This window comes from Myotis yumanensis, unplaced genomic scaffold (genome assembly GCF_028538775.1).
Source record: "Myotis yumanensis isolate MYYU_CA2020_CCGP unplaced genomic scaffold, mMyoYum1.0.hap1 SCAF_10, whole genome shotgun sequence".
NCBI lineage: Eukaryota > Metazoa > Chordata > Mammalia > Chiroptera > Vespertilionidae > Myotis > Myotis yumanensis.
In genome coordinates this window covers 46746378-46761099 of record NW_027223761.1, presented here as the reverse complement: position 1 = coordinate 46761099, position 14722 = coordinate 46746378, and the positions used below count along the sequence as shown (strand labels likewise).

General features: G+C 41.8%; 1 protein-coding gene, 1 non-coding gene and 1 pseudogene across 2 annotated transcripts in view; 1 reads left to right on the top strand and 2 right to left on the bottom strand.

Moving 5' to 3' along the window:
* Positions 1-6675: 6675 nt before the first annotated feature.
* On the bottom strand, positions 6676-6794 carry LOC139019130 (small nucleolar RNA SNORA61). Its single transcript, XR_011473026.1, has one exon. It is a non-coding gene; the product is annotated as a small nucleolar RNA SNORA61 (small nucleolar RNA).
* A 204-nt stretch (positions 6795-6998) lies between these two features.
* Positions 6999-7115, bottom strand: LOC139019121 (small nucleolar RNA SNORA44; annotated as a pseudogene).
* A 3631-nt stretch (positions 7116-10746) lies between these two features.
* GDPD4 (glycerophosphodiester phosphodiesterase domain containing 4) overlaps positions 10747-14722 on the top strand; it is an 85775-nt gene continuing 81799 nt past the window's right edge. The window contains exons 1-2 of the mRNA XM_070427045.1: positions 10747-10917; positions 13657-13760. Coding sequence (XP_070283146.1) covers positions 10747-10917; positions 13657-13760 — 275 coding nt within the window. The remainder of the gene's footprint in view (positions 10918-13656; positions 13761-14722) is intronic.

Genomic DNA, 14722 nt, shown 5'->3' with positions numbered 1-14722 from the left:
ATTGTGTATTTACCACCCAAAGTCAAATCCTCTGTCATCATATAGTTTACCTCCTTTACCCTTTAATACTGTCCTCAACCCCTTTCCTCTGGTAACCACCATACTGTGCCTGTGTATATGTGGTTTTGTTTGTTTATCTTGTTTGTTCACCTATTGCTTTCAATTTTATATCCTATATATGAGTGCAATCATATGGTTCTTGACTTTTTCCATCTGACTTATTTTGTTTAGCATGATATTCTCAAGATCCATCCATGTTGTTGCAAATGGAAGTATTTCATATTTTCTTATGGTTGAGTAGTATTCTATTGTATATATGTACATATCTTTATCCACTCACTTGGACACTTCGGTTGTTTCCATGTCTTGGCCATTGTGATGAATTTTGCAATGAACATAGGGTTGCATATATCTTTAAGAATAAATGTGTTCACATTTTTGGGGTAGATACTCAGAAGGAGTGTTGCTGGGTCATATGACAACTCTATTCTTAATTTTTCAAGGAGCCTCCATACTGTTTGTACCAGTTTATATTCCCACCAGCATTGAGCCCACTCAATGCTTTTCTCTACAACCTCCTTTTTCTCTACAACCTCCTCAACAGTTATTATTACTTGTTGATAATAGTCATTCTAACAGGTGTGAGGCTATAATCTCGTAGTTTTGATTTTCATTTCCCTAATAATAGCTAGTGAACTTGAGCATCTTTTTATATACCTGCTGGCCATTCTTAGGTCTTCTTGGGATAAGTATCTGTTCAGATCCTCTGCCATTTTTTTTAAAAATTGGATTGTTTATGCTTTTTATTTTTGAATTGACTTCTTTATATATTTTAGATATGAGACCTTTATCAGAGGTGTTGCATATAATATCTTCTCCCATTTGTTTGGTTGCCTTTTTGTTTTGTTGATGGTTTCTTTTGCTGTACAGAAACTCTTTAGTTTGATATAGTCCCATGCATTTATGTTTGCTTTTACTTTCTTTGCCTTTGAGGTCAAATTCATAAAATCCTCTATAAGTTTATCTATCTTATTGTTTCAGGTCTTATATCTAGGTCTTTGACCCATTTTGAGTTCATTTTTGTGCATGGTGACAAATAGCAGTCTAGTTTAATTCTTTTGCATGTGGCTTTCCTATTTTCCCAGCACCATTTATGGAAGAGGCTTTCTTTTTTCCTTTGTATATTTTTGGCTCCTTGTTGAAAATTATTTGCCTATATACATGTGGTTTATTTCTGGGCTCTCAATTCTGTTCCATTGGTCTGTGTATCTGTTTTTCTGCCACTATCATGTTTTTCTGAAGTCAGGGAGTATGATACTTCTGGCTTTGTTCTTTTTGCTCAGGATTGCTTAGGTTATATGGGGTCTTCTATGGTTCCATACAAATTTGATGATTTTCTTCTTCTTTTTCTTGTTAAAAGAAATTGTGATGGGTATTAAATCTGTATATTGCTTTGGGTAATATGGCCATTTTAAATATGTTGATTCTTCCAATATATAGACATGGAATATCTTTTCCCATTTCTTTTTTTAAAAAATATATTTTATTGATTTTTTACAGAGAGGAAGGGAGAGGAATAGAGAGAAACATCAGTGAGAGAGAAACGTGGATCTGCTGCCTCCTGCACACCCCCTACTGGGGATGTGCCCACAACCAAGGTACATGCCCTTGACCGGAATCGAACCTGGGACCCTTGAGTCCGCAGGCCGACGCTCTATCCACTGAGCCAAACCGGTTAGAGCTCTTTTCCCATTTCTTTAGGTCTTTTTCAATTTCTTTAAACAATGTTTTGTAGTTTTCAATGAATAGGTCTTTCACATTCTTTGTTAAATTTATTCCGTGGTATTTTATTCTTTTTGTAGCAATTGCAAAAGAAATTTTTTTTTCTTATTTCTTTTTCTGAAATTTCATTTAGTATATAGGAATGGGATGGATTTTTATACATTGATTTTGTATCCTAAAACTGTACTGTATTTGTTTATTATTTCTAATAGTTTTTGGTAGTCTTTAGGGTTTTTATATAAAGATCATGTCATCTGCAAAGAGTGACAATTTTACTTCTTTATTATCAGTTTGGATGCTTTTTACTTCTTTCTCTTGCCTTATTGCTCTGGCTAGGACTTCCAGCACAATATTGAATAACAGTGGCAAGAGGTGGCATCCTTGTCTTGTTCCTGATTGTAGAGTAAAAACTTTCAGTTCTTCACCATTGAGTATGGTATTAGCTGAGGGTTTGTCATATATGACCTTTATTATGTTGAGTTACTTTCCTTCTATACCCATTTTATTATGTTTTAATCATAAATGGATATCTTGTCAAATGCTTTTTAAAAATATCTATTGATAATGATCATATGATTTGTATCCTGTATTTTGTTTATGTGGTGTATCATATTGATTGATTTGTGTATGTTGAACCAAATGAACAACCTAAAATTACATCTTAAAGAACTAAAGAGTAATTCAGTTGGTTGAGTGTCATCCTGTGCACCCCAAGTTTTCAGGTTTGATTCCCAGTCAGGGCACATATTTAAAAAGTCAATTAAAAAAAAAGAATACTACGAAAGACTAAATGCCACCAAATTCAATAACCTAGAAAAAAATGGGCAAGTTCTTAGAAATATATAACCCTCCTAGACTAAATTACGAAGACCTGGAAAATCAAAGTAGACTGATCAACAGTGAGAAAATTGAAACAACCATTTAAAAACTCCCAAAAAGTACAAGTTCAGGACCAAATGGCTTCACTAGTGAATTCTACCAGTGGGTGCCAACCAGTTTAGTACAGCTATATCAAGGATCAAAATAGGGTCCCAGATGGAAGTTAGGAGGAGGAGGGTAAACTTCTCAAGGATCAGCCTACACCCATGGTTGGCAAACTGAGGCTCGTGAGCCACATGCGGCTGTTTGGCCCCTTGAGTGTGGCTCTTCCTACGCCTTAGGAGTACCCTAATCAAGTTATAACAATGTACCTACCTATATAGTTTAAGTTTAAAAAATTTGGCTCTCAAAAAAAATTTCAATCGTTGTGCTGTTGATATTTGGCTCTGTTGACTAATGAGTTTGCCGACCACTGACCTACACTATCACATCCTGGTCCAAGCCACCTTCAAGATTTGTGTTAAGTACTATCAACTGATGAGTGGGAGGTACATTCCAGGTAATTCAGCGGGGTCAGAAAAAAAAATGCAGCCAACTGCCTTATTAAGAGTTGATGGGTCTGTAGCTTCTGACTATTTATTTAACCAACCAACCAATTGTGCCAAGCATTGTAGTAAGCAAGACAACCAGGAGCAAGAGTTAGATGTGGCCTCATCCTCAAGTATATTACAACTAGATGGGGGAAGCAGAAATTAAAAACTCTACAAAACAAAATAGGTCATTAAAATCAATGTGGCTAATCCTATATAATAAAATGCTAATATGCAAATAGACTGACTGATGGAACAACTGAACAACCGGTCGCTCTGACCACCAGGGGGCGGGCGTCGGCCGCAGCAGGATGGTGGAGCAGGTGAACGGGGGCGCCAGACCAAGGTGGGGCGCTGGTTGCTGTCATTGGGCTAGCCTCTGGTGGTTACTGAAAGTTCTTTGCTCCTGTGTGCTGTGGTCCCGCCCAGCGCTTTCACCTGCTGCTGGCGCCGTCAGCAGGTGTGAGTTGTGGCTGCTGGCCTAGATCGCCCCTCAGGGCTTCTCCACCTCCCTCTGCTCCTTAGGGGCGATCAGGGCAGTAGCCGCCACTCACACCCCCGATGGTGATGCCCCACTCCCACCCACTGCTGGCACTGGCCCCAATCACTCCCCGCCATCAGCGGGTGCAAGTGGGGCCAGAGCCATCAGCGTGTGGGAGTGGTAGTGGTGGGAACAGAGCTGCCAGCAGACAAGGGACCAGGGGCCGTGGCTGAAGGGGCTGGGCAGGGGCGTGGAGGATGGGCTGAGACCCACCCCTGTGCCCACCACAGCCTCAAGGCCCACAGTTCCTTTCAAGGTGCATGAGTTCACCCACTGGGCCCCTAGTATAGTAGTAACAGGTTTATTTGAAGGAACATATAAAACCAGAGGAGGAAATACTTAATCCAGTCTAGTGGTAAGGAAAAGGTGGTGATGACCATAAAAGGCCTCCTGGACCACGTCTTACACCAACAAAAGAATTTAGCCAGGTGAAAGTTGGGGGTGGGAAGTAGGTAAGCTTGGCAGTAGGGTAATATAAATAAAGATACATAATGGTGTAGGGAAGCAGTAGAAGTGTAACCAGACAACGAATGGGTCTGGGCTGCTTGTCACTACTTGAGCCAATTAAGCAGAGACAGGGTTGAATCATATATGAGCATTTATTCCAATAATGCCACCAGTATGGGAGAGAGGAGCAGGTCACTCACGAAAATCTGCTCTACCCCTCTCCATAAGCCAGCTGTTCATATCACATAGAAGGACAAAGAAAGCAAGAATTAAAGGCATGGGAAAGTAGGCAAGGTATAATGGTTAAAGGCAATGCGGGCTGGAGGGTGGGAGTGGGGTCATAGAGAGTGGGTACCTCCAGGGACTAGATTGTTTCAGCCACGAGATTGTAAATTTTTCCTTAATGATAGGCAATTCTCAGGAAAGGAGGATGGACTGCATTCTGATGTTAGCTCCCATGTCCCAGGGTGTACAACTCTCATCCAGGTTAGAATGTGCTTTCTCTAATTATTTTATTTTTAAAATATTTTTAGCCCTAACCGGTTTGGCTCAGTGGATAGAGCATCGGCCTGCGGACTCAGGGGTCCCAGGTTCGATTCTGATCGGGGGCATGTACCTTGGTTGCGGGCACATCCCCAGTGGGGAGTGTGTAGGAGGCAGCTGATCGATGTTTCTCTCTCATCGATGTTTCTGGCTCTCTATCCCTCTCCCTTCCTCTCTGTAAAAAATCAATAAAATATATTTAAAAAAATAAAATATTTTTATTGATTTCAGAGAGGAAGGAAGAGGGAGAGAGAGCGAGAAACATCAATGATGAGAGAGAATCATGGATTGGCTGCCTCCTGCACGCCCCCTACTGGGGATCGAGCCCAAAGCCTGGGCCTGTTGCCCTGACTGAAATGGAACGGTGACCTCCTGGTGGACGCTCAACCACTGAGCACCCCTGCTGGGCTATCCTTACTATTTTTATAAGAACCAAAGCAGAATCAAGCAGGGAGTACTGTACAGCCTAAAAGGCACATTCAGATGTGCTGCTGCAAGCTAAGGTTGGGCTTGGGCTTTCACTGCAGCCTCCCGGAAGCTGAGGAGGCCTTGGAGGCCACGCCCCCGGCCACGCCCCCAGCCACGCCCCCGGCCCGCAGGCGCGTCCTCAGCCCGGCCTCCATCTTGAGAGACGCTGGTCTGGTCAGTGCGAAGCCCAGGCCTGAGCTTGGGCTGTGAAGTCACGGTAAGTCAAGTGTCCAGCTCCCCGCTTCCCACTAACATCTTCCGAAACAGGAGCTACGTTCCTGATCAGGTTGGCAGTCAGACCCGCGGCCCGTGGGCTCAGTCGGCTCCCAGGGTCGGTTGGACCTGGGGCTGCCATTACCTGCGGGGCTGGTGGGGCAGCTGAGGCCCAAGGGCTTCCACCTGTGCGGGCTCCTGGGGGCCACCTCTCGGAGGGACCGCAGGCCCCCGGCCGGCCTGTGGGTGGGCCTATCGGGAAGTCCCCGCAGGTGTGGAGGGCCCGGCGCCTTTGTCTGGGGGTCACAGCCCAGCTGCGCGTTCCCAGCGTCTGAGCATCGTGTGTAAGGAGCTCTGTCCAGGTTCCTGGCTTATGGCGGGAGGCTGTCTTTTCTAGGTCCTCCATCCTGGCAGGCGCGCCCTGGGTTTTGACTCCAGCAACTGGGTGAACAGTGGTGCCCTTTCCTGAGATGGAAGGAATGGGCCTTGGAGGGAAACCAAGGATTCGGTTTTGGACATGACCTCGGAGCGACCTGTGAGGATTGCAAGTGGAAATTCAACCGGCGGTCGCAGTGGTTCTCAACCTCCTGGCCCTTTAAATACAGTTCCTCATGTTGTGACCCCAACCATAAAATTATTTTCGTTGCTACTTCATAACTGTAATGTTGCTACTGTTATGAATCGTCATGTAAATATCTGATATGCAGGATGGTCTTAGGCAACCCCTGTGAAAGGTCGTTCCACCACCAAAGGGATCGCGACCCACAGGTTGAGAACCGCTGGGTTGGGAATCCGAGAAGGTCTGGAGGGGGAATTGATGATTGATGCCCGGCCCTCTTCCCGCCTCCTGAACGTTACGGACATTTCACTGTGGACTTGGCTGCCGGGCTGGTAGACGCCAAGGTAAAAGCCATGCAGACGCGTGGGAAGGGGTTATGGTTAAAGTGCTGCCTTTCGTCCAGCTGTTCATCCCAGCCGTTACCATCCTCTCAGGGATGTTTGTTCGAACTGCCTTTCTTCGATAATTCAATATGTGCAACATAGGCACCAGGTTCGTGTAGTTTTTCCTTCTGGTTTCATCATCAACTAGTTCAAGCTTTTTTTTCTCGTTTTTCATTGTGACTATTTTCCTTGGATCCATGTGGTTTTATACACAGTGTTTAAAATATTTTTATATGTGGTTTTATACACACAGTGTTTAAAACCACATATAACCACACAGTGTATACATTACCAAGTGTGCCATTTTCTAGTTATCTTTTTTTTTTTAAACCTTGTTTGAAACTAGCCCACAGACTACAAGCACTGTGAGGCCAGCTTCACTATTACTTTTCCTCTCTACGACCACCAAGATCGGTGTTCAGATCTGATGGGAAAGGGAACTGGAGGGTCAGGTTGTTTACAACATCTAACTTTACCTTATTCTAAAACGGGCAGCAACAAGCTGGTATCCGCAGCTATGTCATTATCAGACACTGCCAGGAAACATGGAGGCAACCTACAGGAAAAAAAGGGTGAAAGCTCTAAACCAAAAAGTTGACTCAGTACATCCACCTGCATGAACCCAGGTGGAAGGCTCCCAAGCCCAGGTCCTGAGATATAGGAAAGGCGAGTGGCAGCTGCAGGTATTATGCTGACCTGAGCTGTCAAAGTCTCTCCAGGTTGCTCTTGCATGCAGTTGGAGATAGTTAACTTTTTCTTACTGATTTCTGGCTTAATTGCAATGTGGTCAGAAAATGTGCTCTTAAGCTGTCAATTCTTACAAGTTTATTACAACCAGTTGTGTACTCAATACATGATCACTTTTCATAAATGTTCCATTTCCATTAGAAAAGAATGTACATTCTGCCGTCATTGAAAACAGTGTTTTATAAATGTTAGACTAGTTTGTTAATCAATTGTTAAAATCTTCTATATCCTTACAGACTTTAAAAAATCTGTTTATTGTGTCCATTATTGAGAGAGATGTGGTAAATCTTTCGCCCTATTTGTGGGCTTGTCTTTTGCTCCTATAGAGGATATGTGGTTGGGTGCCTATAAATTGAAAGTTCTCTTTAAAAAATCATTTTTATCATTATGGAATGTCCCTTTTTGTTTTTTATTAACTCTAGTTGCTTCAGGGTTTTTTGATCTGCTAGTAAGTAGATTGTATTGTTTGGCCCTAATTCTCACCCTTACATTAGTTACACCTTTTACGTTCACACTGTTTGCTATGTAACTTGATAATGCCTGCCTACCATGAGTTGACCTGCTCTGCTTTTGACTTTGACCTCAAGACATCCTTTGAAGCAGAGGCTTGAAATGGGCTTGCCCAGTGGAACTCTCTTTCTTGGACATTTTCCATCACCATGAGACCATCCTCAGGCTAACCTGGTTGAGTGACACATGGAGCAGAGTTAGGTCACCCCAGTCATCCTAGCTGAGGACAGTCTAGAGCTGCAGAACAGGTAGTCAGTCAGCTCAGATGTGTGTGTAGTAAATGCTTATGTTTTTGTTACAGGGGTTTTGTCTTTGGTTGGTACATGCCATATCCTGGTATGAAATAGTGATATATGTGTGTATATATATATATATATATATACACACACACACAGGTACTATATCTTTTTCCTTCTACCTCAACAAGTCAACTTCTTATAAGGAGCATATGGTGGGTTTTGATACTTTAATCTAGACAATTTTTGTGTTTTTTAAATTGGAGCATTAAGTCCACTTACATTAAAAGGAATTGTCTACACTAAAAAAGAGAAAGATGCAAATTTACTGTACCATCATGATGCCCACCAGCCAATCTGGAGTGGGTATGCAAATTAACCCAACAAAGATAGCAGGCTAATTTGCATACACAGGCGCTGAGTGGCCAGGATGCTTGTGTCATCGCAGGCTTTCCACACCACCCCAGCCACTCCAGGCCTCTGGGCAGCCAGTGTGGGAAGGCAGAAAGATGACTGCAGGCTGAGCAAAGGTGGAAATATGGAACCAGGGGAAGGAAGGCCCATTCTTGCATGAATCTTTGTGCCTTGGGCCTCTAATAGATATATAAAGGGTGGGCCAGAAGTAGGTTTGCAGTTGTGAGTACTCAAAAAGTAGAGTTAGTAAAGCTGTTGTAATAATCATAATCTGCATGTCTTTTTTCATACAAACAACTGTAAACTTACTTTTGCCCCACCCTGTATTTAGGTTTAAATCAGACATTGTTTAAATTAAATCTTCATTGTTGAGAGTATTACAGATGTCTCCCTTTCTCTCCTCCCCCCTCCCCCCATTGCTCCCCTCCACCTTGTTCCTACCCCACCCCAGGCCTTCACCACCCTATAGTCTGTGTCCACAGGGAATACATATATGCATATAAGTTCTTTTTTTTTTTTTTTAAATATATTTTATTGATTTTTTACACAGAGGAAGGGAGAGAGATAGAGAGTTAGAAACATCGATGAGAGAGAAACATCGATCAGCTGCCTCCTGCACATCTCCTACTGGGGATGTGCCCGCAACCCAGGTACATGCCCTTGACCGGAATCGAACCTGGGACCCTTCAGTCCACAGGCCGACGCTCTATCCACTGAGCCAAACCGGTTTCGGCTGCATATAAGTTCTTTGGTTAATCTATTTCTACCCCCCATCTCCCCTTCCCTCTGAGATTCATCAGTCTGTTCCATGTGTCCATGACTCTGGTTCTATTTTATTCATCAGTTTATTTTGTTCATCAGATTCCTTGTTCATTTATTTTGATTTTTAGATTCAATTGTTGATAGATACTTATTTACTGCGATTTTATCCATATTTTTTGATCCTTCTCCTTCCTCTTCCTCTTCTTAAAGAATATCCTTCAACATCGAGGCAAGACCAGAGAAAAGATTATGACTTGCTGATGGCTCATTGGTGGTTAGCATTATTTTAGCAATAAAATATTTTTAATTAAGGTGTGTACATTGTTTATTAGGCATAATGCTTTTGCATATTTAATACACTACAGTAGAGTATAAACATAACTTTTATTTGCACAGGAATCCGAAAAAAAATTCACCTGTCTTGCTTTATTGCAATATTCACTGTGTTGTGATGGTCTGGTACCAAACCTGCAATGTCTCCAAGATATGCCTGTACTCACTTCCTTTACTTCCTTTCTTTGATGGATTGCTGTCCTTCTCGGCCTCTTGTCTACTGTCTGAAAACTGTGGCTTCATATTTTTCTCCAGATTTTTAGTCACTTAAAGTGAGAGATTTACTGTAGTCCCTGTTACTCTATTTTGGCCAAAAGTGGCCACTCAGACTCTGTACTGTTAACTACAACACTGGAGTCCTTTTCACAAAAGAACAAATTGGGGCATAACAAAGTTTTCAGGGGTAGAGACCATTGCCTGGGATCAAGTCCTTTAAGACTGTTCTTGTTTGTTTTTAAATACATTGTTCTTTTTCCCCAAAATTCCACACATTCTCTGAAAGTTCCTGAGTATGAGAACAACATTCTCCTATCACAGTGGGGTGAGAAAATGCCGTAGTGACAGCTATATGTCCCCCAATATCTGTTTTTCCTTTTTTTAACGAGTAAGAAAACCCTGTCACTGAAATACCATGTTCAGTTTCTGTAAATGTCCTTAAAATAAAGGGAAGTATCCTTCTTTATTCCTTCCTCCTTCCTGTTAGCTGGAATCTGAAGTAATGGATGTAGCTTGAGCTGCCACATTGGACCCTGAGAAAGCAGCCCTTTGCTGCAGAGGAACAGCAAGGTGGATAATGTCTGGGTTCTTAGTGACATTGTGAAGCCACATACCACATCATTTGTTCTTTCTACCTTTGAAATTTTTTGTTGGCAAAAGAAACAATAAATTTGTTTTATTTCAGGCATTGCTCTTTTGAATATTCCATTCTAAATTGAGGCTACCCCTCACCGATTCCATATGGGAGAGGATAGAAAGGAAAGGGGCAGGTACTGTATGTGTGAGTCACCTATTAGTCAAGGATTGTATTTTTCATATATCTCGTCCATACCTCTAAGTTCTCAAGTTATTTCAATAGCATATTCTACTTTAAAAGATACATCGTCTGTATATATTATCTAATGTGATGCTTTCAGCATCTATTAGTTGGCTAGTGTAGAGAATATGGTCCTGTTTTACAGCTGAGAAAACAATAGTGAGTGGTGCAATGACCGAGATAAACACTCAAGTTAGTGGGAAGGTGGCATGAAGCTCTAATCTTCTGTGCTGAATTAAGTACAGTGTCCTAGATTATGTATTTAAAAAGAAATAATTTTTTATGAAATTTTCTGTAGAATGGTAACATTTAAGGGAGTACTAGATCCTGATTGTTTTATTTGTCATTGCAGCAAAAGGGTGAACCATGGAAGAGGAGAAAAAGCAAGAGACAAGAATATCGAAAAGGTGTTCTTCATGCATAGAAGACAATTGCAATCACGAGTGCTATGTCACCTACATTACTGGCTTATACAGCTGTCAGTGGGAAGGCAAACTAGAGAAGCAATCTGGACGTCGATTCTGCTGCTGCTCTTTGGTATAGAGAGATGTGGAAATATAGACCACACTTCCTGAGATGTGGGGAATGTGGGCTGGTCCCTGCCACCATGAGGGCTCATTATCTCCCGAACTGGGCATGCTTGGGCTCTAGTTCTCCCATGAAAGGTCTACCGCAATTCTGGAACCAAAGTTACCCTTACTGAAACATGTGCTTGTGTTCTTTCACTGTTAGTCTTCACTTCTCCTTTTCCTTGCTACCTCTTTTATCATTCATTTATTCATTCACTCACTTTTGCTTTTATTCACTCAGTTGAACCTTGAAGAAAAAGTGAAGTTTAAGTACATTTAGATGTTTTTGTCTAGGGGATTACAGGAATGTCTGAATATTTAATTTTCTCTTCATTGTGAGTTTCCCAAACGAGCTCTGCTTATGAGTAAGAAAGAAAAAAAGCAAGTGGGAAACAAAGTGCTCTTTTATTTATTTTTATTCTTTTTAAATGTTTTTTTCATGTATTTTTTTAAGAGAAAGAGAGAGAGGAAGGGAGAGAGAGAAATATTGATATGAGAGAGAAACATCAATTGGCTGCCTCCTGCATGCACCCAGATGGGGGATTGAGCCTACAACATGAGCATGTACCCTGATCGGGAATCGTACTGGTGACCTTTCAGTGCATGGGATGACGCTCAGCCAGTTAAGCCACACTGGCCAGGGCAAGGTATTCTTTTATTATTGGTCAGGCTAATGCCTGATTTTCCCTAAAGAAGAACTCTGATAAGCCTGAGTGGTGGCATGTGGCCTACCCTCACCCCATGGCAGTATTCAAGGTAAGATGTTGGTGGCCTGGACTCAAGAAGTGATAGTAAAGATGGAAAAGAGTGAATTGATTAAAAAGATATTTATTATGTGGAGATGAAGTTGTCACACGAGAGCTATAAAGAAGGGCATAGAGCAGTGGTTCTCATCCTTATGGCCATTTAAACACAGTTCCTCATGTTGTGACCCCCAACCATAAAATCATTTTCGTTGCTACTTCATAACTGTAATGTTGCTACTGTTATGAATCATAATGTAAATATCTGATATGCAGGATGGTCTTAGGCGACCCCTGTGAAAGGGTCGTTCGACCGCCAAAGGGGTCACTACCCACAGGTTGAGAACCGCTGGCATAGAGAGAAAGATAAAGGCAGGCTCTGTGGGAATGATGACATTTAAGGCAATGTGGCATAGTTGAAAAATCCCTGGACCAGAGCCTGGGGTATGTTTGTGTCCTAATTCCAGCTTTGCCCTTGGGCTGGTTATATGAATTGAAGTAGGTAATTCTCACGGCCCCATTTCTACTCAGGGGAAGGAGTCGAGCATAGAGCATAAGAGCTAAGATCTTGGGTCTGGGAAAGATGGCCTGGATTCAATTTATGACTTCATCACTGACTACCACCAAATTGGAGCTTTACCACTACAGGAACTTGGGCAGATTAATTAACATTCTGGTGCTTAGGATTCCTCAATAGAATAAGGGAAATGATAGCAATAGTCCCCACCAATAGGATTTGTCATGAGGATAGAAGAGATAATATGTGGAAAACACTTAGAATTGGGCTTGGCACACAATTAGCACTCAATAACTATTAGCTATTTTTATTAATATGTTGGAGTCCTTGCCTTTGGAAGTGATCTTCCACATATATAAATGATTGTGCAGGCACTCCTGACTAGGAGGAATAAGGTAGTCAGAAGCCAAGAGATAGTGAAGCACAGTGGTGTGCTTTCCATCCTCTGATACTCAGAAGTGGCAGTTTAATGCTATGAAACTTGCTATGTTTCCATCTTTTTGGAATATCATTTCTATGTTTTCCATTTTATTTTTTTTCTTATTCACAATCACCCCATGATTTAATCAGGGTAGGGATTAGTCTATCTATTTTTAACACAGTAAAAGCAGTGTCCCTAAGAGACGGATTTCTTATTTCTGCAATACAGGTGTTAGGATTATAGCTCTGCAATCAAAACCTAATGTTCTCAAGAAGGGTTTTGCAACCTCTGACATGGCTGGTTTGTAACATGATTTTCAGTGTAGGGGATTGCCTTCAAGCCTCAGTTTGACTGTCCTCCATCCTGGCTTTGGTCTCACAGATCTGGTCAGTATCCTTGCTACTTGTCTGTTTGATCTTGAGTCAGTTACTTTACCTCGCTGAGCTTTAGTTCTTTCTTCTGAAAAATGAGGGCAATAATACCTAATATAAATGGCTATATTGATAGATAAATCAATGAAAGTAGCTTGTGACGCCCCTAGCATTGTACTAACACAAAATAGCTACTCAAGAAAAGCTTTATTTCCTAAGCTGCTTATGCCCTCTTCAAATGTGAATAGGTAAATGACTAAATTAACTGATGAACAATGAATTAATGAATTAATGAATGAGTTATCAAAAAATTAGGTAGATAGAGAATTGTATAAATTCATCAGATAATTTTTGAGAGCCAGCTGCATTTAAGGAACTATGCTAGATATTAGCAATACAGCAATGTTAGAAGTTCCTGTTCCTCAGAGTAGAAGCTGTCACAATAAATACAAACATAATTTCATTTCAGTGTAATAAATGTTATAATAGGCTTGTACAAAATTCCATAGGGGTCAAAGTAATACAGTGTTCACTGCAGACTGGGAGAGTAATGCATGGCCCTATACCTATACAGAGCTTTGGCAAGTGTATACAGATATTGCTGAGGTAGCATGGATAAATGGAGTTAAATTTGACTTTCATTTTTTCTTCCCAGGTAGAGCAGTTATTTTACCCATTTCTGGTAATTGCATTTTGCGTGTCTGTGGTTTTGCTGTTCGTGTGGATAGAAACCTCAAATGAATATCATGGCTTTGACTGGTGAGTTTCACTTTTTGTGTTTTCATTTGTGAAAGGGCTTTTTGGTCTAATAGCCACCTGGATACTATCTGAGGTTGAAAAGATCCAATGTCATAAGAGAGAAGGTGGGCAAAATTGTGCTTTCCACACTTGGTGGATGGAAACCTGCCCCTGGGGTGGGGTAAGGATGCTGAGCACTCTCTCCTATTATACTTCCTGGTCCACCTATGTTCAGTGGGACCAAATCTGGCCAGCCCCGTCCCCTATCAGCTCCTCCCACCCCAATTGGGGGCGGGGGCGGCCAGCCAACCACCCACGTCCCTTCTCCCCCCCTCCTCCCCCATTGGCCCCGGTGTGGGGGCAGGCCAGTTGGACCCCACCCATGCATGAATTCGTGCACTGGGCCTCTAGTTAATAATAATAGTGGCTATGTACCAGTTTTCAACTTTTGAAAACATACAACCACCCTTTGAAATAGGTGTACCATTATTTTCCCCATTCTACAGATGTGAGACTGAGGCACAGAAAGGTCCCAGAGATAGTGACAGGAGTTCAATACAGGCCAGTAGTTCTCAAATATGAACAAGCATTGGAGTTCCTTGGACAGCTTGTTACAGTGCAATCTGCTGGCCTCACACACAGGATCCATGATTTAGCAAGTCTGGGGTGGCACCCAAGAATTGGGATTTCTAACATGTTGCAGAATTCATTTCTTAGTTCTAATAATTTTTGGTAGAATTATTAAGATTTTCTATATTATCATGTCATTTGCAAGTAGTGACAGTTTTACCTCTTCCTTTCTAATTTGGATGCATTTTATTTTGCTTTTTTGCCTAATTGCTCTGGCTAGGACTTCTAAGACTATGTTGAATAAAAGTGACAAGAGTGGGCATACTTGACTTGTTCATGATCTTATAGGTAAAGCATTTACCTTTTCACCATTGAGTATGCTGTTAGCTGAGGGTTTGCTTTTAGTTTCATTG